The sequence below is a fragment of the Mustela nivalis genome (genome assembly GCF_964662115.1).
Source record: "Mustela nivalis genome assembly, chromosome: 20".
NCBI classification, from domain to species: Eukaryota; Metazoa; Chordata; class Mammalia; order Carnivora; family Mustelidae; genus Mustela; species Mustela nivalis.
The window spans coordinates 28,910,518-28,935,503 of NC_139039.1; the positions used below are offsets into that span (position 1 = coordinate 28,910,518).

Genomic DNA, 24,986 nt, shown 5'->3' on the forward strand with positions numbered 1-24,986 from the left:
AGAATTTTCTATCTCTATTCAACCCTCAGTCCTAAAAACAAGAGAAAGTCCACTGTTCTCATTCTTCCCCCAAATCATTATTTCTCCTCCAAAGGTTACAGATCCTTTTTCATCCCAGTGCCTGAGCCATGCTAGTGCCCTAAGTCTTCGGTCCACGTCCCCTTGGCTCCTAATCCTTACGTGTTGAAGAGGTATGACTGAATGGCCAGGCAGAGCGAGGGAGACATGCCGGGCATCAATTTATCTCTGGCAAGAGAATTGACTAATAGGGCTTTTTTCTGTCTCTAATTTCTGAGATTTCCCTTTGTCAGGGAGAGTCCCAGACTGATTCTTTCCTAGCTGTCAAAAGCACCTGCTCTCACTCCTCAGCTCCGTACGGGTCAGGCTCTCCTACAGCTGTCTGATCTTGTCCCTGGTCAGAGCACATGCCTCCCTCCAAGAGGCCACGTTTACAGAAAGCGGCAGCACAAGGAGACTTCTGGTCAACCTTGGCCCTTGGCTGAGCCTAGTGGGAGTAAGAGCGGCTGCCTATCCCACAGATGTGGCCGCCTCCTCATCAATTTCCCCCATGCTCTGGGGGCCCAATGAGAAGAGGTTCGGTACAAGGTCAGAAAGGCAGAGAGGGCATGCGGTAGAGACTTTCAAGAAGATTTTACTAAATTATCCTGGGATGTCAGCCAAATCCTGGGTTAACCTCAGTTGCGTCACTGGCGAACGAATCACCCTTCTGCTGAAATGGGAAAGCAAGATGTGGCCTCAGTGACATTTTGGGAAATTGGTGAGTTTTGCAAGCTGCGTAAACTCCCACAGTTGGAAGACAAAATTGAACAAGGTTTTTGAATACCTTTCCCTCTGTTAGTTTATTTTTCATCTGTAGTTCAAGGCGTTTGTCTTGCTATTGATTCAAAACCAATCCATGTCATCAGCAGCGTATGCGTCGGCTCTACACAAGCGTAACTGATGCATAACAGAACACACACGCAATTACTATATGGCATCTATTAGTTCAATCCAAATCCACATGTTTACTGCATGCTTTCGCAATGCTAGGTACGGTACTAGCCCCTGGGGATGTGACTGGAAGCAAAGGGGACATGGTACCTGTCCTCATGTTGTTTTGGTCTAACGGAGCCCTTTCCTATAGTCTCTCCCTTCTCTTCCCTTTCGCTTCATTCCAGTTGTACCTTAAGTAGTCCTTGTGGGTGTCATTGTTCCAGGTCTTTCTTTGAGGTAGCGAACAGGCACCCAGTACTGACTATATATGCCAACCTCCCTGGGGACACGTTTTACACGGATCTTCTAATTTACTCTGCTCGACAAACTAGTGATGTAGGTACCACTGTTAACCCCATGTCGAGATGAGGAATTGGAGTCACCCACGGATAAAGACAACTGTCTAAGGCCACAGAACCAGTCAGTGGTGGACATGGAACGTGGGATCAGAACGTGGCTTCAGAGCTCGACCCTACCAGCTGGGTACACAACCCTCTTACAAAGTTCTCTGTCATTGGTGCTCTCCTTCCTACACCGTACACTCTTGGGGACATACACACGAAGCACAGCTCTGTGTCACCCTCCTCATCCTCCTCCTGGATACCTTCCTCGATTCTCTACTAGTTACCGAACTATATACAAAGGTCTCACACTAGCATAAAAAGCTGTATTCGGTCTTCAACCAACCTGGGCAGTTTTCGGCCCATGCCCTGTGGGTTGTGATACTCAGGGGATGTAACTATTCACTCTTTCCCCCAAACAGTCAGCTTTCCCCTGTCCCACTTGTAGCCCTATTTTTAGGTTCGTCTCTTTCCCTGAATTGTCCTGCGAGCCTCTGGGCATGTGACACCTTCACCCGTGGATTTTTTTTTTTTTAAATATTTTATTTATTTGACAGAGTGAGAGAGATCACAAGTAGGCAGAGAGGCAGGCAGAGAGAGAGAGGAGGAAGCAGGCTTCCTGTGGAGCAGAAAGCCCGATGCGGGGCTCGACCCCGAGATCTTGACCTGAGCCGAAGACAGAGGCTTTAACCCACTGAGCCACCCAGGCGCCCCTACCCTTGGATTTTTTTTTTTAAATGAAAGTCCACATGGAAGTTCTGTCCTCCTGCTTAGAATCCCCAAATGCTTTGTAGGTGCCTGGTAAGGCACGTGGCTTCTGCCAGGCATTCCGTTATTTGCCGAGTCCCAGGGGAAGCCGCATGTGAGTGCGCGGAGCTCGGCTCTGAAATGAGATCGGCCTGACAGCGATTCTGGCTCTTGGAATTTTTAGCGCCGAGATCTTAGGTAAGTTATAGCACATCTCTCCCTGCTCAGAACCCTTTCGTGGCTTCCCATTGCTCTCTGGGCGAAGACAGACTTCTGGAAAGCAACATAACTTTTTAAAAAATTCAAGTTCTTTTCAAATCCAACCTACAAAACCCAACTCTCCTCTCCAACCTTCCTTCAAAAGTCAGCCAATCTTCTTGACCCACAATTTACCCTTCTGTGGCCTGCTTTCCGTGTCTGAAATGTCCCAGCGGCATGTTCTTCTGCATAACTCGGGCCAGCACCAGGCCCTTCTCCTCCCGGACCCCTCCCGCTGGGTCACTGGATCTGTTTGTTCTGATCTCTCAAGTCCCCAGCTTTCCATCTGTCAATTTTTCAGGAAAGACTTCCTTGACCATCTGATCCGAAGACGTCCCTCCCCTCTTCACCCCGGATGCTCGTTTTCACGGAAGCCAACGTCTTTCCTCCTGTGGGGTATGGTTTCACGTTTGTGGGTTTCTGTGTCAGGTCAGTTTCTGCCCCTGGAGGTGGAAGACACCTGTAAGGGCAGGGACGTCCCTGCTGGCTTCGTCACGCCATCTCCCGTGCCCGGCGCTCTGGCCCATGTAGATGCTCAAGGCAAAGAGTTACAGTTCTCTTGCCCTCTGTTTTCTCATTTATACAACAGGGAAAGCACAACCACCCAAGCTCACTGCTTTTAAGAAGCTGAGCACAGAGTCTGCGCAGCCTCGGAGCCCGGTCACTGGCAGCTACCCCCACTTCCATTCCAAGCCACGGTCCTCCTGGGAAACTGCCTTCTCTCTGCATCCTTGATACGATTCAGCACAGTGTTTGGGGAGATTTCGTGGGCACCCAGCACTGTTTGCTTTCATTGAATTAAGCCTGCCGTCTGAAATCCCAACTTCTCATTTTTGCCAAATTTGCTCCATTTGACTCACACGCACAGCAAGCTGCTGCTCCGTGTTCGCAGAACAGAACACCCAGTCCGACTCGGCTGTTGTGATCCAGCTAAGTGAGTACACCCACAGGAGTGTACCACTGGGGGTTCTCTTGCTGTCACACACTGTGAAGAATTTCCCTCGGGACATTGTCTTTCTAATTAAAAATTTAAAATCGTATACGTGCATCTGATTGCACACTTACATGATTTGTTATATTTGCACAATTTGTTCTGTATACATATTGTATCATAGACAAGCAAACAATGAAAATATTTGGATCAAAAAATAAACCATGCTTATATCCCAATTCAAAATTCAATTGTTGAACAACACTTAGTTGTCGAACAAAGAGAGTTTGAGAATTTTGGTGAAGTAGGTCAAGTGCAGGATTCCTGAACAAGAACACAACTGTTTTAACCCTTCCGTATGGGTCGTCAGCAAGCTGTCCAGGAGACAGCGGGAGTGCGAAGCGAAAAATGTGCTGTAGGTGGTGTTGACCATTTAATTTAATGACCCAACCGAGATATGTTTAAGAGGGAGAGGGGCCAGTAGTGATTATATTGGGATAATACACATAAACCTGGACTATTCCAGGGCTGTTACCTTGTCAAAAACTCAATTCTAAATACACACCCCCAAGAAAAACGAAGGTTTTTTGTTTTCCCCCTCAATCCACCTGTGTCTAGCATTTTCAACTGTTATTGTCTTCGTTTATTTTTAATGATGCAATATTAGGATATCATTCAGGATAAGAGAATATCCGCATAATATCTGAGTCACCCCAGGTGAGGTTCATAGAAAAGAAAGTTTTTCTATGAACCAAAACCCACCTGGACACAGTGGAGGAGAGGGTGCCAAGCGCCCCCCCCGCAACCTTGTAATGTTAGACCCTGACTCTGATTGAGCCAGCTCCTTACCCACCGCACTACACCCCCCCCCCGCCGCCACCACCCCCCCGTCACCATTACGGTGCCACGGGACTCCTAACATCATTGTCTTTCTCGTCTACCAAACAATTCTAAGCTTCTGTCTGAATTTGTATTTTCAAAACATGTCGGCTCATTACATTTATTGCATTTTAAATGATATTTAAAATTGAGGTAAATAATTTAAAGAGAAAACATCAAGGGCTTGAAATGAATATCTTTAAATATAATGCAATCAGGTAGGTATTTCTGCAGTGTTTGGTGACATTAATGTGGTGATACTGACTAACCGCTGACAATTAGTCAGAAGATGGAGCAGAGGTCTTGTAAGAAAATTACTCCCAGGTGACAAAATATTGAAAATTCAATTATGCTCTGTTTATTATAGGCTTATATTAGCAACTATATTCCTAATAAAGACCTTGATAATAAACAAATTAATGGGAACACAGGGGAGTACTTTTAGAAATATTTTTTCTCCATATAGTGTTCTACGATATTGATTTCTAAAGTGCTCCAAATGACACTGTAAAGCTCGCTAAAGGAAATTCTTCACATAAATTATATAAGAACATATGACATATTAAAGTACTCAAGATTATGAAAATAACTTTAATATATAATGACAATGTACGATAAATTTAATGTTTAAACTTTCAAGTTCTGCGAGTGTATAAATCATCTGGAAAAGAAAACCCGGTGAATGCAAATAAGAAGGATCCACAATAAGGGAAACACAAATGGTCTGAATTCTAATTAAAACAGTATGTCATGGAAGTCAAGGCATTCATTCTCCTTTGTACAAATGGGATTTTAAAAACGTCTGCAGCATTAAACTCTTTATGAGATATTTTTACAGGTCAGAGTGTATAAATATGCATTTCCCTACCAAGATCCCAATGTTTGTCTGCACAGAGCTAAGTTTTTCCATTTATTTCTCCCAACCTTTTCTAACATTAAGCCTACTTCACTGGAAACTCCATTCGTTTGTTCATTCATTCATTCATTCATTCAGTTGTTGCAAAAATTTAAGCAGGCACTTATCTTGGGTGTAGTTCTATTGCTACAGGATCTCTGGACGAGATTTAGAAGCTGAGTTCCTCTTCTCTAGACACATAGGACCCCGCGTAGGAAAGCTAAGATACACAGATTATCTCAAAATATTGTAGCGAATGTTAAATGCCATGGAAGAACTAGAGTGAAAAGACACAATGGGATTTAGAAGCAGGCCAGCCCCGGTGGCCTCTGGGTTATTAGAATGACTAACAGAAAGAGGTACTTTTAACAGAAAGAGCCTTGAAAGATGGGCAGGAATTTGATCATGAAAGAGGAGCTCCGAGGGTTTTGAGGATTGTCAGGCATGGCATGATCAAGGCAAAGAGGCAAGAAAGCACATGGTGTCATAAAAGAAAAGTCCATTACAATGTTTTCACAAGGAACCTCAAGGAAAGAGGAAGATAAGATTATTTGCTGCTTAAATAACAAAAAAGATACGCTCAGAGAATTTAAGTCTTCCTAAGAAGGTTGACTCAACTTCTATACTGTTTTCTCTGGTGAATAGATACTTTTTTGGAGATAGGAATCAAGAGAATTGGAGGAAAGTAATAAAGACTTTTAGATGCAAGGAAAGGACAAAAGAAAAACAGAAATGTGAACAAGAGCCTTGAAATGAATACATTGTTTGAGTTCGATGAAAGGATATGGAGAGGGAAAGATTTCAAGTCAAGAAGACAAAGTAATAAGCTTGAAATTTCAGAAGTGATTTTTAAATGATAAGTGGGAATAAAAAATAGAAAACCGAGTTCCACTTTGGGAAATCATTTTGAGTGCCATAATGAAAAATATATAATGCATGGCCTGTGAGTCCATAAAGTTTAAAAGATTTTTATACTGGCTTGTATTTGCAAAACTTTTAAAAACATTTCCATTGTGAAAGAGAGACTATGTTTAGTTCACAGCTCATATTTGCAGCTTTAGTTAGCAACATGATTTTAATTAAGTAGCAAGAGAATGGGAAGGTTCTTAGAGAAATATTAGGAGGCCAAAGAAAAAGCAGAATTCAAAATCAAATATAATTCAGGCTCAGTCTGTGAAACAAGAAACAACATTAGCAAAACAAAAACAAAAACAAAACAAAACATTTTGCTAAGGGGCTAACCTTCAGGAGGAAAAAGGAACATGTGAACAATGTGTTGACTGAAAGAATGAGAAATGAATACGGAAATATTAAAAGAGACAAACATGACTGAGGAGGTCTGAAATGTATAAATGCTCTGCCTCTTGGTAGAGTCATTTCTAAAATACTCTGCAATATACACCCTGGTAATTCTTGTTTTCAGCCCGTGGCTCCTGGAGAGTCAGGAGTGATGCTTTGGCTGCTTTGGTTGAATAAATATGTGAAAAACAGAGTAATAGAAATGTGAGGTAAATTTCAAAAATGTTGTGTAACTGGCAAGAGAGAATCCAAGAGAGAAGTCTAGAAGACAACCTCTCGGTTGGGGACGTGAGGGTACCGACGGCTCCCAAACGCGCGTCCAGTGAGCTGGCCAGAAGCAATGCCCTTCAGGTCTTCCGGCAGAGACTTCCAAGAAAAGGCTGATGAACTTGCTCAGGAAGATGGGGCTCAAACAGCAGCTGCAGTGGGTTTGCCTGTTGGACCCATAACCGAACAGGGGCTTTTCTGTCTTAATTTTGAAGACTCAAAGAAAAATAACAGCCGTCCCTCCTGCAAGTACTAAAGCTACTAAAGGGGAGGTGGTTCCTGCCTTTTCAGGGAGTGGTGGTCCGAGAGGTGATGGGTGGTACATACCACTGCCAGCGCCCTCAGACTGGACAGTGCCGTGCTGATTGAATGATCAAGGAAGCAAGTAATTAGGAGATTTGGTCCACATTAGTGTTGTCTCCAAATGCCTCATTTTTTTTCATTCAGTGTGGGACAGAGTATCACCATTTATTATATACAATTTGAGATCCTTGTATATTTATTTTTTTTAAAGATTTTATTTATTTATTTGACACACAGAGATCACAAGCAGGCAGAGAGGCAGGCAGAGAGAGAAGGAGGAACCAGGCTCCCCACTGAGCAGAAAGCCTGATGCAGGGCTCGATCCCAGGACTCTGGGATCATGACCTGAGCCGAAGGCAGAGGCTTTAACCCATTGAGCCACCCAGGCACCCCAAGATCCTTTTATTTTTAATTACCTTCATCACATGAGCTGTGTTCACATGCATCACAAATGCTTACAGTCTTTTGCATGTCTCTAGTGTTTTACTGCTAAAAATAATAATAATAATAATAAAGCCCTTATCTGTTTTATTGATCAAATATCTATTTGCAAACAAAATACCTTTGGAAGAACATACATTCCAGGTGAACTACGGAAGACATAGAAATAATTAAAATTCATTAAAAGCATAATAAAACGATTTGAAGTTATTAATGGCAAAAACTGCTCTGTCAAGTGTTCCTAAAAATTCTGTAAAGATGTCAGTGTCATACTTAATATAGAAAATATGCAAAGTATAGTTAAAAGACTCCTGGTTTATGTTTTTCATAACATAATGAATCTGTTGACAGTATGTATATTGCTGTTATTTATAATCCCGTAGTGACAAGAAAATGTCACCAATTACTGGCTACAATGACAGAATACAATTTATTCCTAATGATTTATACCTGTTAGGAAAAAACAAGTAGACTACTAAAAGACAGCTACCATTCTAGTTCCCAGTAGCAGGTTTCCAACTGGAAGTATATTTGCAAAAGATAACACGTTATTTTTGTTAATGACTGCTTGTGTAATTTACCTACATATCACCTTACGCTGCAAACTAAAATGAGGTATTCTAGATATGTTGTTTAAAAAAGATATAATTAAAAGATCATGTTTGTGGAGCAGGCTTTCACCAATACACATATTGGATTTGCTTTTAAACCTAGATCTCTTGAAAGCTGCATTGACTTTCTGAGTGTGGGAAAGAGTTGAAAAGGTACGAAGTCAGCCCTTTAAACAGGTATTCACGGCTCATCCTGGCTTATTAGGAACTGCAGGTTGAAAGTAACATGCATTTGAAACTCCAGTTACGAAGAAATTTAGAGATGACAGGAGAGAGGAAAAAGAGGGACATTTTAAGCAGGAGAGTTAAACTGCACATTATAATAAAAAGTTAATAGATTAGTAAAATTCGCCAATGTAAGAAGAGAGTTGTAAGAAAGTTCTGATCTAATACTCTAGAGTAGGAAATTAGATCTGGAAAATAAGAGCTTTATGCAAAATTCTAAAGAAATCCAGAGTTGAAATTACAAAGAAATTGATGAAATGTTTACAAAGATATTTATATGGAAAGGGAAAGTGATGGGTAATGGATTTTTTCCATGGGTACAATAACATCATGGTAATACTTAGATCAGAGTTGAATAAGAGCACACTAAATGGGGATTTAACCACTGAAAACATCATTTTGAGGACAAACATCATGCCTTTTAGCAAACTGTTGATATATATCCTAGGCACTAAAAATAACGTTGAGCAGAAATGTGGTTCACTGCCTTTAAAAAAGCAAGAGAAAAAAAAAGCAAGAGAAAGTGTGTGTGTGTGTGTGTGTGTTTTGAGGTCCTCAGAAATGAAGGAGATATGATGAATTGGGAAAAAGCTCAGTGAGTAATGAAAATGATTAGGGCTAGGTGGTAGGATCAATTTATCACAAGGAATGAATATTGGGCCTAATTAGTTTTGAGAAAAGAAGGACAACAGTCTTGTTTCTCAAGTGTAAGAAGGCTTATGACATGAAGCGGTGAAATTTTTCTATTTCAATCCAAGCACTTAGGATAAAATCAGGAAAAAATTTCCAACAAAACACAGATATGGGCAAATTCCAGAAAATCATGATATCTAGTTCAGTCATGTCTCTCTAGATGCCTTACCGAGAATAGAACTTACGTCTCATAAGGTCTCTGTCAGACTTATGATTATGATATTCGATTATCTGGCAGGTCCTTTAGCAACATAAAACAGAATTGATTTGCACAGATCATCGCCCCCAGAAACAAGCTGATTATCACGTGAACATTCATGCAGTGAAATAGGAACCTGAGCCATATTGTGTTTTGAGAGTCTACAGTGTCTTAAGAAAGACAGATAATAATACATGGGGGAATATGGGGGTAGGAATGACTCATACATGGAAACCAAGTATGACCATAGTCAAAACAAAATAGTATATTCCAAACCAGATCTTCCTCTTGAAAAAGTAGATGAGAAAGAAGAAGAGAAAATGTTGCCCATTTTTTGTTGGTTAAAACTGGCTGATTATCTTTTTTAAAAAGGTTTATTGAAATATTTAGGTAATGTCAGTTATTTTTCATCCAACAATAAATATTAAGAACCTCCTTGTTTGGTATGGCAAGGTATTTAAAATTGTTTTTTTTCCTGAATATCACTACTAAGCAAATTTTCTAAACTTATATAATAAAATACTACAGAAATTCTTAGTGTTTATTTTGATAAGACTCTTAGCACTGAAACAAATTTATTTTAAGAATCTGAAATGACTGAGTAATATAGATGGAATGTTAGTCAAAACAAAACAAAAGATAATAAAACTTTGTAGACCATAATGTATATTATATTAGTTCAAGGGTCATAGTTCCATTCTTTGTAGATTGAGACATGCACACAAGCAAAGGAAGCTTGGATTATATTTGATTGATGCAAATAATAAATCTAATTTTTCTTGCTACTTTACATGGTTTATTAGATTTTTATGCTTCGTATCATCACTCTACTGGATCTATCCTAACCCAAGATGACTTCTCTCCCTTGAGGGAAATCCTCAAGAGAAAACATTGCAATATTAGCTCTGTAATGTTAACCAAAGATAAAATAATGCAGATTTAAAAAAATTATTTAATAAGAAGACATAGTTTGAAGAAACTTACCCAAAGATACTCGGTAAGTGGTCCAAGGTCAAGCAATGACTTAATTATGAAACCAGAAATCAGATGTCTGCACTTCTAATCAAGTGTCATTATCACTGTGCCTATGAAACTCTTGTCTAAATATAGAATGATGTCTTAAACTAAGAAGTGAGAAATAAATTCAACTACACAGAAGCTCATGGTGACAAGGAAGATATTTACATTGGCAGGATACATTTTTTTCCTGCTCCTTGAAAAGTAAGTGATCCGAGGGACCTACACTCTACCATTGTCTGGCATTGATAGATTCCACTCGTGTATTACAGTGAGATTGGGAATTAAACAGTGGCTTTACATCGCGGCTTTGTCATTTAGTTTCTGTGAGACCTTAGCCAGTTATATGGATTCTCTAAGCCTTACTTTTATTTCCATGGTAAAATAGAGACAACATGACTAAACTAAGAGGGCAGTAGATTGGGTATAATAGGTGCTCAATAAAAACCAAATATCTATTTCTGTCTCTTCTGACATCCTTATCAAACCTCTCTGCCATTTGGATTTTCATATAGTAATTTTTCTAAAGGAAAATAACAACAACATTCATATTTCAAATCTTTATAATTATCATTGGAAATGTAACTATCACAAAATGATTGTTTTTGAAATGTTCCTGTAGAGTCACAGCACTTTCTACAGGAAGTCAAAGGATTTTGAAGAGAATACAAACTGTCCCATCAAGGAATAATGTCTTTGTAGTGAAACCAGAATTGGTGGGGGTAAGAGGATTTTTACAGCTGAAAATTTCTAATTAAAATAGAATAAGAAATGGGTCTCATGGAAAGGGTTGCCCTAAACTCTCACCCTTTCTGATATTTCTTCAGGAAAAGATATCTTGCCTGACAGCTGTCAACTATTGATGAGCTATACATTCAGTACAAACTACCTGAAATATGGGGAAAGCAACCCAAACTCATGGGTATATAGCATCCATATTCTTATCTCTTAAACTACAAACTTGCACCTCTAAATAGTTTGCTTCTCTACTTTTTATCCTTCTAGAGATCAGTCTTGGAATAGGTAAAAATATGGCAACAATTTAAAGAAACACTGTAGCCTATCTTTCCCCTAGGATCCTCTGCGTCCATCTCTTAATATTTTGAGAGAAAATACAAGTACGCTCAATGCGTTAACAGTGAAAGCAGGAAGTTGATATGTAGACGCTTCAAGATGCAAACGTGAACCATAGGAACTGCTGGAATTCAAATCCTTTGTCTTTCCAGCATGGAGGGGTCACTGGCCGAGTATTAGGGTATCTGCTGTGCCTTTATCAAGCTATCTCCAGAACTCAACCATCCTGATTTACAATCTTTATCAGAATTGAGGTTCCAGGGGGAAGAGGAGTACAGTTTACTATGAATAACCATGCAGCCTTCTTCCTTGCCTCCTCCTGACACAGATCCCGGGCTTCTCCCGCTGTTCCCGTGGAAAATGGATCAGTTGCAAAACTCTCATCATGGCTGTGGTGAAGATAAACACATCACCAAGAGCACAGGAAGTCAATTTCATGTCATGATGGTTTTGAGATCTAGCAGGAAGCACTAAAATGTAGGGGATAAAATATTCTCAGACTCTCGTCTTCAGTCACTGAGCTTCTTTCTTTAGTAGCAAATTAGTGCACCTCAATGGAACGTCATGGTGGGATGATCTTGTTGGACACTGAGCAATAACTGAGTGTTCTGGTCTGAAGGATGAGTCATGAAATATGAAGAAATAACTTTCTCTTTGAGTCTGATCTAGTTCTATTCTTATTCACTGTCCATCTTGCTTTCTAATGAAACCACTTCATATTCCTTTCAACGCACATTCATTTTTAGTTTTCAAGAACATCTTTTACGCACTGTTGACTGTTTCCCAAAGTGTAGCGTGAACTCTTCTGCATTGTGATTTTATGTAATTGTTTAGATGAAAGTCTATTTTATTGATCTATGGCCTTTCCCCTTTTACTCTGATACTGACCTTCTCTCTGGTTCTGTGCTCACAAGCTTGCATGTGTGGCTCCTTATCTTTCTTTCTCACGTTGCAAAGCCCCATCAATAGCACTACAACTTGTTCCTTCCTCCTTGCTCACAATACCCCCTTCCTGGTTCGTATGGGATCATGGCTCATCCGTTCCAAGTTCACCTTCATATCATCTGTCCATCATGTCTCAGCTCTGCTTTAGGACATGGGCTGGCCAGACTACCCACAGCGACAAGCTTAGACCTTCAGCGTGACATTTACAGTTCCTCATAAATCGATTCCATTTCACTGTCAACGTTAATATCCATTGCTTCCTGAGAGGATTCTTCTAGAATGGGGTGGCCTCCCTAGGATGCTACCATTATTTCCCTTATTGCTTCCAGGCATTTCCTCAAGTTGTCCCGACTGTAAGCAGGTGCACTCCTCTGCTGCACTTAAACATGTTTCACCACTTTCCAAGTCCTGCTGAAATTCTAAAAATCCTATAAAATCTTTCCTTTTCTGAATCTTCATTGCTTTTCTCTTTCCAATGTGCAGTATATCGATGTAAACCATCTAGCTGCTTTGCCTTTTGATTGTTTCCTCTTTGTAAAGCCCTGTATCTCCAAGTCTATAAGCCTGACAGCGAAGGGTATATTTTATCCACCCTCCACAACTCTGAAAATGTTTGATATAAGGATGTTCACAAAATAGAATAAATCTTAACTGTTTGCAGGATGAATGCTTGATTTTTTAAATGAAAAATAGATCTTAGCAACTGTTTGCCACTTTATATATAACTCCTGTAAGCCTATCTCACTCTGTTTTTCCACTATTGCATTTTTTGCAACGCATAAAGGTTACATACTGTGCTGCTAGTAGCTGATTGTGTATTCCTGAGAATTCCTGTTTCTTTTTGGTTGTTAGCATTCTAGGTCTCTCAAAAACTACAAACCTGAATTTATCTAAAAACCAGTATCTAAACCAGTATCTAAAAACTACTACTTATGTATTTCATAAATCTTTTTCTATTTCATTGCAAAGATTTAACAGCACAATTTTTATTGATGTCTCATTGCCAAAATTGAAGTATAGTAGGATATATTTATTAAATATTATGAAAAATCCCCTAATTAAATTAAATGACACTTAGAAAAATGAGTTGTGTGAAGAAAATAATTTTAAATCCCTATACTGCAGACTATGTTAGCAAAATTTAGAAGGAGTAAATGTAAATAAAATGAAAGAAACCTTTGTAAAAAGAAAACATGAATGGCAATTTGCTCTAGGGATAAAGTCAACATTTCTAGCCATAAAAAAGGCCACAAGTAGATAATATAACTGAATACATTTAAAAAGGTCTCTTAAAAAATTCCTTACATAAATGATATCTTAAAATCAAACAAAGAAAATATCTGTTAAAGATTAAGATCTAAATATTTCAAGGAGACAAAGAATTATTAAGATCCTTATTATATGAAAGCACTTGCAATTCAATAAGAAAAAAATATGGTATCTATATGTCTGTATCTTCTGCATCTGAATGCAGATTTTCTTGGCACCTAGAAGCTCTAAGAAAGAGTACACAGCTACTTAAGCAAGGCGGTGTCTTGCTAGACTGGAGGATCTTACATTTGATACATGAAGCTCATATCTCTATTCATTGCTAGTGTGCAGCTTATCTGTACATCTATGAGCAGAAGGTCTGCATTTAAGGAGATAATTATACATATCAGGTCCTCTTATAACCACACCTGTCTCATCAAGGCTACCTGGATACAAGGGGAAAAAAGCAGTGGCAGTGTCCTGGTGTCCTTGAATTCCACTGTCCCTTCATTTCTCTTAGACCCCAGAAAACCCATTTCTTCATTTACCCCCAAAGAATGATAGACAAAGGACATGAGTTGGCAATTCACAAAAGAAGAAATATGAACCGTACACACACATACACATGAAAATATATTCAACCTATCAATCACATGAACATAAATTACAACAACAGTAAGATACTATGTTTTATCCATCCAGGTTGCCAAACATGTAAAGCTTGGCAACACTTGCTGTCAATGGCTTGTGGAAAAAGACACTTTTTTTGTACTGCTGGTGGGAGTGTAAATGGATACAAGTGTTTTTTGCAGGGCGCTTTGATAGGGTATATCAAAAGCTTTAAATTGTCTGTACCCTTTGGCTCTGATGTTCCACTTCCAAGAATTTATCCGAAGGTAATAACAGAGTTAGGGGCAAGGATTTAGCTACTGGGATAGTTACTACAACACAATTCATAATAGTGAAAATTCAAACAACCTAAATGTACAAAAGTAGCAGATATGTTAAGCAAATCATGATAAAGCACAGCACAGCATGGAAAAATATTATGTTGTAGAAGAATGTCTGATAACATGGTGGAAGCTTAGGTCAAAACATAAATTGTGGTTTTAATTTTTAAACACATAGAAAAGAATAAAAGCGTAAATGCCAAATTAGAAACTAGTGAATATTCCATCTGCTTTTCTGCAGCATCCAATGGATGTGTAATGCTAAGTAATTAACAAGATACATTCAAGGTATGAATTTAAGCACTCAGATAATATTTTATGCTTGTTTGTTGGATCTAAAATCTATTTTTATCACTTGTATCATTTCATCTAATTTTATTTATTTTTATCTGTAATAACCTATCATTTCACTTAGATTATTGAGACAGTACAGAGCAAACAATATTGAAACCTTAAAAAATTCGAATGATTAGCTGAATGCCTACACTTTTTTGAAAAATAGGTTCATTCAATAAGCAACTATAAGCACAATTTGTAGCCTGCAATCCATACAGTGGTAGCCCACTCACAGTAGACGAGACACAGTCCATTATAAGGGAATGTTTCCTACTTGTTTTCTGCAGCAACTGACATTTCACTCAAACACTTTCAAATCCCCTAGGAATCTCCAGCTGCTGTATGTCAAAAATTTAAGATCTCTCTTTGTGAACTTCAACACCTCTATAAAAACCAGTGGGAAGGGCAAGTCTATTTCCTGTGTATTACTTTGATATGAACCAATTAGAGGCAAATCAATTTATTCAGTTTAGTCTGAGTAATCATTTCACAGAGTTGTGGTCTTCCAAACTGTAATATACAGATAACAATGACCACTCTGGCTTCTTCTAGAGCATCTCTGTTTCTCTGGGACATATCACTCATATTATGGTTTTATAACCCCACTCCCTTTGTGTGTGTGTGTGTGTGTGTTTCTTTCAAAGTTTTTGTTTATTTATTTGGCAGAGAGAGAGAGAGAGAGAGCACCAATAGCAGAGCAGTAGGCAGAGAGAGAGGGAGAAGCAGGCTCCTCAAAGTACAGGGAAGATGATGCAGGGCTTGATCCCTCAACCCTGGGACTGTGACCTAAGCTGAAGGCGGACAGTCAACCAACTGAGCCACCCGGGCACCCCTGTATTTTTTTTTTAATTGATGTTTGATAAGGCCTTGACAGTATTGATTAGTAATTAAATCTGGTTTTATAATTTTATGTTCATAAACATGCATTTTGTTTTCAAACAAAGGACAGGATAAAGAAAAGGAAGAAGTTACCTAGGCATCTAGGTAACCTAGGTAAGAGTATTGAGAACATTCCTGTTTGCACAGGCTCCAAAGTCAACTACCTGTTTTACCTGTTTTCCATAGGATTCTGGATGTCTTTTTTTTTTTTTTTATTAAAACTATTTGAAATAAAATACCAATTTTGAATAAGAATGTACTTTCCCTCAACCCTTTTGATGACATGGACTTTTAATTCCATCAAATATCATCAACTCACAGTACACTGACTTACTATTTGCTATGATTTCAATCCATACTGATAGAATTTTACCTTTTTAAAGTATAGCTTTCCTATAACAAATGCTAAAGTTACATGCACACAAATTTTTAAGATGAAAAGTACCTTAAGAGACAAAAAGTTTTGAGGGATTCACAGTTACACACTATTAAGGTTCCCAAATCTCCTCTCTTTTCTCTTTCTTGTTCCTGCCTTTTCTTTTATAATAATGCTGAAATGTTGTCTAATATAAAAATACCCTTGCCTCTGTGTGTCTCAGGAGTTAGCAGCCCTTCTCCCTCCTGTCTTAGTTGGGCTTTTGAAAGAATAATCCACACTTGCTGGTGCCATATTTTTAGGTTTCTCTTCATTTGCCCCAAACCACTGATAAATATAAAAAAAATTCAGTATACTAAATCATCCTTCAAATTACCCTATAAATAATGTATAAGATTTTCACATTTATACTTGTATGTGTGTATAATGTTAATAAATAGGATTATTATAACTTGAGAAGAATATTCTTTAAATAAGACCAAAAAACAAAAACAAAAAACCAAAAAACCCCACAGCACTCAGTTTCTCTTCAAACCCTTGAATACCCTCAGAATGGCAAATACACTATGGTTCTATGGCCCTAACACTTAATTTTTCTATTTCAGTAATAATTACATCAATAAACCTGATTCAGCATTCGCTGCTGTTCAATTCATTAATTAAAACAATTTTATTGCTACCACTGTGATTTTTCAAGGATATCAAAAACACATTCAAAAATCAAAATAGCATACATCATCAGGTTTGATATGTGCATGGAATGCTTTACTTTGATTTCAGCTCCACAATTAAGAGAACATTTAGAATATAAAGAGAGAGAGCCTATACTCTTTATACTTTGAACAAAAATACTTAGAACACAAGTTGAATTTTGTAGAAATGGCAATATTCACGTGAAGAGAAGCAAACTGCCAAGAGGTTCTACAAATCCTCTTAGGAGGGGAAATATAAATGTATATAAATACCTAAATGATAACAACAAAGGCAGTGGATTTTATAGTCTCCTTAATTCCAGTTTTATAAAGCTAAATTAAAAAAAATTAATTTAAATCATAGTTTACTGTGCTTGAGTGGCCTGCAACATATCCATGAAATAAATATATTTCATTCTCAAATGACATATGGAAGCTTTTGTTAAGAGAATGACAAGTTGCTACTAAACCATAAATGTATACACAACAAGGCAACATAATTATTTGTATATATTAGAAGCTATTTGACTGTATTCTGCAAAGCAGCACTCTAATTCTGAGCTCGATTTAGCAAGCATATAATGTCTTACTTTTGCTGTTTCTGGCATCCCAGAGCACCTAAAACATAAAATATAATTTATAACAACAGAGCATGCCAAAAGTGACCATTACATGCCAGAGGAGCGCCCCTAATGGAATTTATATACAAGTTAGGGTTTAGTATGTGTAATAGAATCTCATAAAATCAGAATAACACTGAGACATCATTTATTTCTTGCAGCAGTAGAATTCCTTAATTCTTTTTTTTTTTTTTTAAGATTTTACTTATTTATTTGACAGAGACACAGCAAGAGAGGGCACACAGGCAGAGAGAGAGGCAGGCAGAGGGAGAAGCAGGCTTCCCACCAAACAGGGAGCATGGTGCAGAGCCGGAAGTGGGCCTCGATCCCAGGACCCCAGGATCGTGACCTGAGCCAAAGGCAGATGCTTAATGCCTAAGTCACCCAGGCGCCCCCTCCCTTAATTCTTACAGTCAATTTCCAAAGTAAGCTGAAAAGCTCATGGATAAAGTTGAAGTCATGGAATTAAGATAGACAAAATCATACGCCTCTCTTCAAATGATCTTCAGAAAACTCAAAGAGCCCCTTTGTGAAAAGAACCAGGCGAGAAATGGTATCTGAGGCATTGCTGGAAGCATCACAATTACATGACGTAATGGGATACTCCAATGTCATTCAAGAGTTTCTCCCAAACTACTCCAGAATTTAATCAGTAATAGAAGAGCTACACCTCTCCTGCCTAAAGCAGTCTCTCAGAAAAAGCAGAGTACATCGTCTGCTCTTTAAGAGAATATATTCGGCCTTGACATGGCAACTTGGATTGTGAAACAGTGAAAAGTTTTCTGCTGAAAGATTGGTTCAAACATTATTCCTGCAACAGTTCGTCAAATTGGTTTAAGAAGTGTAAGTTTAAAGAAAAAAAAAAAGAAGTGTATCTTTTTCCTTTTAAAGTATAATAACTCAACTTTTCGACTTTATCTATACTGAAAGCAGACTTCGAAAACAGTATTTCAAAGACAAGTGAATCGGTTCCTTGAAGTGTGTTAGCTGTACAAAGCGAGTACCTATCACATCTAAAGATATTGTCCTTTACTGTTAGACCATCTTCGTCTGTCAAATTGGCCCTTAATACTGTAGTATCGTGCACAATTAGTGTGGCATTAGCGGGGTCCTACAACAGGTATATTGCTAAGACCTCCGATGAGAAATAAAGTCTTCCAGGAATGATTTATTTTATCGTGTGAACTGATGAGCATCAGTTAAATTGCCTTTTAATTGACTGGCTGTCTAAGTAACATGCCTTTGAGGGAAACACTACTTTTGAAAATTCCTTTGGCCAGAAGGGGAAGGAGCACGCCGAAGTCTTTGAAGTCTACAGCCATCAGACTAATTATCAGCACCATTCAATGTACGTTCATTTAATTACAGTAAATTAAAAAGGATGTGGGGTTTGGGAGAAAAATAAAAGAGTCAATAAATAGTGACAGAAATTCCAGACTATGCAAATGATCAGTGCCTTTTCTGGAGATCACTAGTTCCCTCTCATCTTGCCACACAAATAAAACCAACGCAGATAGAGGGAGAGTAAAAAGGAGTAGGGGGGCGGTGAGAAAGAGGAGAGACGTGCTGTGGGCCAAAACTATGTCAATACTTGATATTGTTTACCTAACTTCATCTTCATTGCCACTTACAAAGGAGATGTGATTTCGCACTTTTTACAGACAATGAGAAGAGCACACACTTCTTTAAAAGTTACTACATTCCAGGCACTGTGCTAAGCACATTATAGATCTGAACTCATTCAGTCCTCACAATGACCTTATAAGGACTGTATTCTACTTCCTCTTTTCTCTACTTTACCTCGTGGAAACTGCAGCCCAGGAAGGTTAAGTAACTTGCCCAAGGCCACACAGGAGGTGGTAGGACCAAATCAAACCCGGGAGATCTGCCCCCCGTACGACATGTTCTCATCTACTGCCCCTAGCAGGTGCTTTCGAGGTCTGCAATCACGATGAGGCAGAAGGGGAGTGGCAGCCCCTCCTGGTCTGTCCAACTTCATAGGTCATGGCTTTCCAAGGGGCATAAGATTGTGAAGACAGGGAGAGGGGGGGCAGATGAGGACCCCCAGCAGGAGAGCATCACATCACTGGGACTGCTGCCCATCTGACAAAGCAGTAAGGAGAATGGGAAAGTTGGGAACTCGAGCTACTGTTTCAGTAGCCAACAGCCTCAGAGGCTAAAGGAAAAGACCTAAACCCTGAGTGGGCTGATTCTAAATCCAGGCCCCTTTCACGATACCACACCGCTAGGTGACAAAGAATGTTAATAGGTTTGGCTTCTTCTGGGAAATGATACACAAACATTTTTAAAGCTTAAAGGTTGGTGTCTTGAAAAAAAAAATCCTTTGTTTCTGATATTTAATAGACAGTTGGAATTCAGATCAGATGACTTGCAGAGCTGCAGAGAGGAAATACAGCCAGGGATCTTTTAACGATACATCAGAGACAGGCAAGACGCTCAAAGCGACCCCAGGCATACTGGTAATTCTAGCTTTGATTAGGGCAGCTCATCATGGTTATTTTCATAACCTCCCAACAGCTCAACAGAACTTCCGCTTCCTACGTGGCCACAAACCACTGCCCCTCCACTCTCTGCCCTGGTGCACCGCAGCTGACCAAGAAAGACGACGGCCACCACAGCAAGCACGGTGTCAGGAAGGGACTTCTCCCAGATCCTGCACTCGGAACAAGATTAACGTCTGGAATCCCATACGAAACCCAATAGACCGGAAACATTTGTTCCTCAAAACGTTCTGTAACTTCAAACCCCCATGGCTGGTGAAGAGTTAGTTTTGCAAAAGAATACATTTTATCACTTGTTTTGAGTCTCTGCTAACACGGAGATGTGTGACATGGTCCGAATGTTCTTTTACTCTTGCGGGATGCTCGGGCCATCAAAATTTCATTAGCCTCACAGCAGTGCTAGCGCCTTCTAAACTTGAACTGTTGGCCTCTTTATCAATAAATAAATGAAACCTAATCCCTTTTAGTGACTAAACTCTTCTTTGAAGTTCTAACTAGAACATTGGGCGCTCGGCTTGCATAATTTTACAAATGTTGAATAACATTTCTTTTTCTGGGGAAAACAGCCTTATTCACAGTTATTTCAAATGATGAAAACAGTCAACGAGAACTCCCATGCTAAACTGGAGAAAAACAAGTCGGTGTCTGGTTCCTAAATTAGTTTCATTTTGGTGAGTTATTTCACACATGTCCTTCTTGTTTCGACCTAGAGGGATATAATGGAACTTCCAAGGACGCGTCTGAAGCTTGTACAACAGTGAATGATATTAGACAATTAAACTAATGAAAGGCAAAGGAAAATATCACTGGGAAATCAATAGTCTTTTAAACTTAGAGAGCAATGAAAAATAACAGGATAGAATTATTTTAGTAATTGTATATTAGAAATATTTGACTAGAAGTAGGAATAGTTAAAAAAAAGTAATAGTTTTGGGGTTATTGCTTTGAAAAATGTTAGAAGACCATGTATAGGATTACAAATGTCAGTGTTTCCTTTCACCCAGTTTAAGAAACACCATAGTTTTTATATCAGAAAAAAAGCCTCAATGCTCTTGTTTCACTCCACAATTCAGTAAGTCTGCTAAAGATTTCAGAAAATTATGCCTTTCCACCTCTTAATGCAATTCTTTACTGTCCATGGAATCTTGCTCATTCTGACTAATCACTGAAAATTCAGAACAAATAAACTAATCTAAAATGTTCCTACAGTCATACATCCTAAATCCATGTGATAGCCAATGTTCATTAAGAGGCCATATCCATATCTATTTTATTTCCTCTTTTGTTTTCTTCCCTTGGCTGACCTCATTGGGAGTTCCTGGACCATCAAAATGTTTTTTTTAAGAAACAACCACAGCCAAACCTTGGGGAAAAGAGTAAACACAAGTTTAAGTCATCACTTGCCCAGCTCAACAAACATTGTTTTTGACACTTTATACTCTTAACTTTGGCTGACCTGTTTACTCTCAACAAATGCTACGAAATGTTCTGAATTTCAAGGCAGGGCTCTTGACACCCTCTTCCTGTCTCTCTTCATTCTGCTGCATAATCATCACCTGGAGACAGGAAAGAGCACACCTTTTCTTGCCTTGACATCTCTCTATGAACAAGGTCTAGGCAATCCTGGGGGAAGCAGTTCCTCCTCTAGGTAATCATAATCCATGCAAATGGTGGGGGCCAATGGTGGGAGAAACTTGGACTTCCTACCCTCCTTTCTACTAGTTAGTTAATTTATACCGTTACCTTGAAGTTGACAATTTGGTTAAGTTTAAGATTTTCCTAAAAGAAAAAAAAAAAAGACCTGTTTTGGGGTATTCATTGTGGGATAGCTTTAACAGATATAGACTCTTAAAAATCATTACCTTCATTTTACCACTACAGATACAATAACAGGATACATTTGTTTTTAGGGAGAAGTAAGAGCTGCTACAAAGGTTGTGGGTGGAAAGAACAAGTTGACCTGGTGTGAGAAAATATGTAATGGATACGGGTATGGATATGATGTTGAGAATCAGCACCGAATGCCTTCTCTTGCTGCCTTCTACTCGTTCCTATAACTACCAAAAATTTTATCATGTATTTTAAGGAAATCAAATACCGAGCACTACATTTGAATACAACCATTTTTCCTGGAGGTTTGGATAGATGGGAAACAAAGTTGACACCAAATCTTACGCATTTAAGGTTAGTAACTTCTGAATCCACAATGAAAACTGATATAAATTCCGGTTTTACTGAGGTGGACGGTTTAGCGCAGGGAAATGCTGGCAGCCTCATCTCAAGACTCATTTTGTCAGAGAGAACTGTCCTTGTTTTCCTGTGTGGGGCTGGAAGTCAGCGTCCCAGCTAGAATGGACACTTCCAAAATGAACACATCGAGTGTGTATTATTAATTGATCTTGATTTTGGTTTAATGGACTAAAGTATTCTAACATAAGAGAAGACACTGTTTTAGTTGGTTTAAATTAGACTTTTTTTCATGACTAGAAAGGACAGTCACAATGGGAAGCAATAGGTACCACTTTGTACTGTGACTTCGCTAAAACTGAAGGCTGAATGGACCTGCTTTCCTATTGCAAAGCCAACTTGACAAAGTTGCTCAATAAATAACACAAATGAAATCCCGTCGGGGAAACAACCATCTTTCTTTTCAAATGTCATGCAAATCTTCCATTTTAATTTTCTCCTTGCTTCTTGATGCTTCATATACACAGAGCATCAATAACTAGATTGAAGTTGCAAGTGCAGTGTTAATATTAAATGTTGAAGGAGAAATGTCCTTTCGTTGTCTGGTATGTTGGCACTGATGCTCCAATGCTTCTTAGAAGCAATTTTGACTAAAAATGAATTTTCCTTTGAAATCTATTATTGCATATAAATGACCTGTTTTTATGAACCTGCATTAGCTGTAAGAAAAAAAGTCCCAATAATTCATAAAGATACCTTTCTTACAGTATGTAAAGTTGCTATTTAGCTAGCCTAAAATCTGATTTTTGGGTGTAGACTTAATTGCATAATATTTCAGTCCCCAAAGTGCATCAAAACTGTACTCACCCTCTTTACCAAACTTTCATTGATTCTCATCGGCTAATGAGTTTAAAGCATGATCAAATTTGTTCTTCCATCACTTGAGCCCTGTTAATAAACTACTCTGTGTACTCCCTCATCCGTTCTAAGATTCTGCAGCTTCTCTGGGTTATCTTCAGGCGCATCTACAAAGACACCTTTGATTACCAGCTGGCTCTGGGGTAAACTTTTCTACCACTGGCTTGGCTACTTCCCAGAGGATACGAGGTGATGTGGTTCCAGATAAGTCAAAGCTAATCTTTTTAATTTTTTTTTTCTGTACATAATCAAACTGTTTTTCAAAACTATAGCTAACACATCATAGACCGCTTGCATAATTTAACCATCTGAGGTCGAATATTGATTTTTTTTTTCCGGGAAAAAAATAAATGCACAATTCAAGGACATTTCTTGAGTTCTAGAGCATCACAAAGGAAAAGAGAGGAAGAAGAAAGAAAGAAAAAAAGAGAAGGAAGAAGGGGAGGAGAGAAGAAAGGAAGAGAAGCAGGCGCCCGCGGTCAACAAAAACAGACAAAAGCAGTGAAGGTCAATACGATAGAGCAAAAAACATGGCACTTACCACTCTCACTGTCGGACTTGTTCTCGTGCTCTGTGTCTGTCAGGGTGAGGGCTGAGTTGGACCGACTTGACAGGCAGGAGCTGCGGCCCGATTTGACCCCCCTGCCCCAAAGTCTCATGGCATGCTCTGGGGACATCACTGCTTCATTTTCCGTATCAGCATCTGACCCTGCACTGATAGAGTAACCTCTGTGAGGAAGCCCCATTTCCGCACAAAATGCCAGTCCTCTTCGAGTTGCTGGTTCACAAACTCCTAACTGCCTTAGGGTAAAATTCTGTCCTAATTAGGGGGAGAAAAAGATAACAACTAGTGAGTATATGTTTCATTTTTTTTTTTTAAAGAAATCTCCCTAAAATAAACACTCAAGCATTTCGGTTTTCCAGTTACGGGCCCCAGGGGTTGACATCAGCCTCGCGTGGCATATGGTCAAGGGGGCACAGTTAAGGGAGGCTGCGGGGGGTGCTCCTCGGCTGATGTCCCACATACCCCCACTGAGAGCTCTTCTGTCAACCACTTAAGCCCATAAGGACCTCAAGAGAGAGGGGCGAGCCAAGGAACGTGGACCATGACAACTCAATCCAGAGAAAGGACTGGTTATCAAGGATAGAATTTCGTTCAGCCACTCGTGAAGCAATGGAAATTGTCAGTCATTTCCTGGGTCTTGGCTCTAGTCCTAAACAATGTTTTTTTCCCCACCTAAATGTCGCTCCCTCGGTAGAGAAAAGAGAGTAAGTTACTTGGTAAGTAGAAACAGGGGCTTGGAAAGTCTTTATTACATCTTGCCCCCTTAAGTTAGCTATGAGCATAAACATATATCCTGTGCGTGTGCATACATTCACTACGTTTTGGAGTGTAATATCTTGAAAATCTGCAGACATCTGACTTTCTAGACATTTTGCTTTAATAAACACCTGAAAACATCTGTATTGATCAGAGTAAACCAATTTTTTGCAAATAAAATGCACTCTAAAGATAAAGCTGGAGTAATAGGTATTTAAAATTTAATGATAAAACCAAGTTCCCTGAAAAATAAATGTCTGTGAACCCTACAGGCCTGTACAAATACATCAAAGCTTAATAAAACTCATGGCAAAGCAATAACTTCAAGTCAAAGTATTTAAATTAGGTGACACTCGAAAATGACTCCTCTGATTAATGATTTTGCCAATCGTGTGTTTATTCTTGAAATTTCACATATATTTTATCATACTATGGATGAGAAGAGAGAGAAATATGTTTGCTGGTCCAATGCAGATATATATGGCTCTTCCTTTCTTGTCTCTTGTTGGCATGATGGAGTCTGGGTTTTAGGTACCAACCAGAATTAAAGTACATGGAAAGAACAACAGTGCACAAAGACTGATTCAGATGCTGCCATATAATACCAACCTTTTAAGAATATGAAGTATTTATATCACTCACAGTTTTCATTTCCCTACTCTATCTCTTCAATCTATGAACATTTTAAAGTTAATTGGCTGGTGTGAGATGTAACATGCATCATATTTTTTTTTTCAAAAGAGGGTATCATAAATTATTTGTGATAATACAGTAACATGTGAAATCTTTTAAGAAATGAGTCAAATATAATGCACG

At 38.8% G+C, this 24,986-nt stretch overlaps 1 protein-coding gene across 3 annotated transcripts in view; it reads right to left on the reverse strand.

The window, feature by feature from the left end:
- TENM3 (teneurin transmembrane protein 3) overlaps positions 1-24,986 on the reverse strand; it is a 2,451,411-nt gene that overhangs the window by 382,789 nt on the left and 2,043,636 nt on the right. For all 3 annotated transcript variants that reach the window (XM_082715814.1, XM_082715812.1, XM_082715813.1), the window contains one exon: positions 23,391-23,669. In XM_082715814.1, coding sequence (XP_082571940.1) covers positions 23,391-23,669 — 279 coding nt within the window. The remainder of the gene's footprint in view (positions 1-23,390; positions 23,670-24,986) is intronic.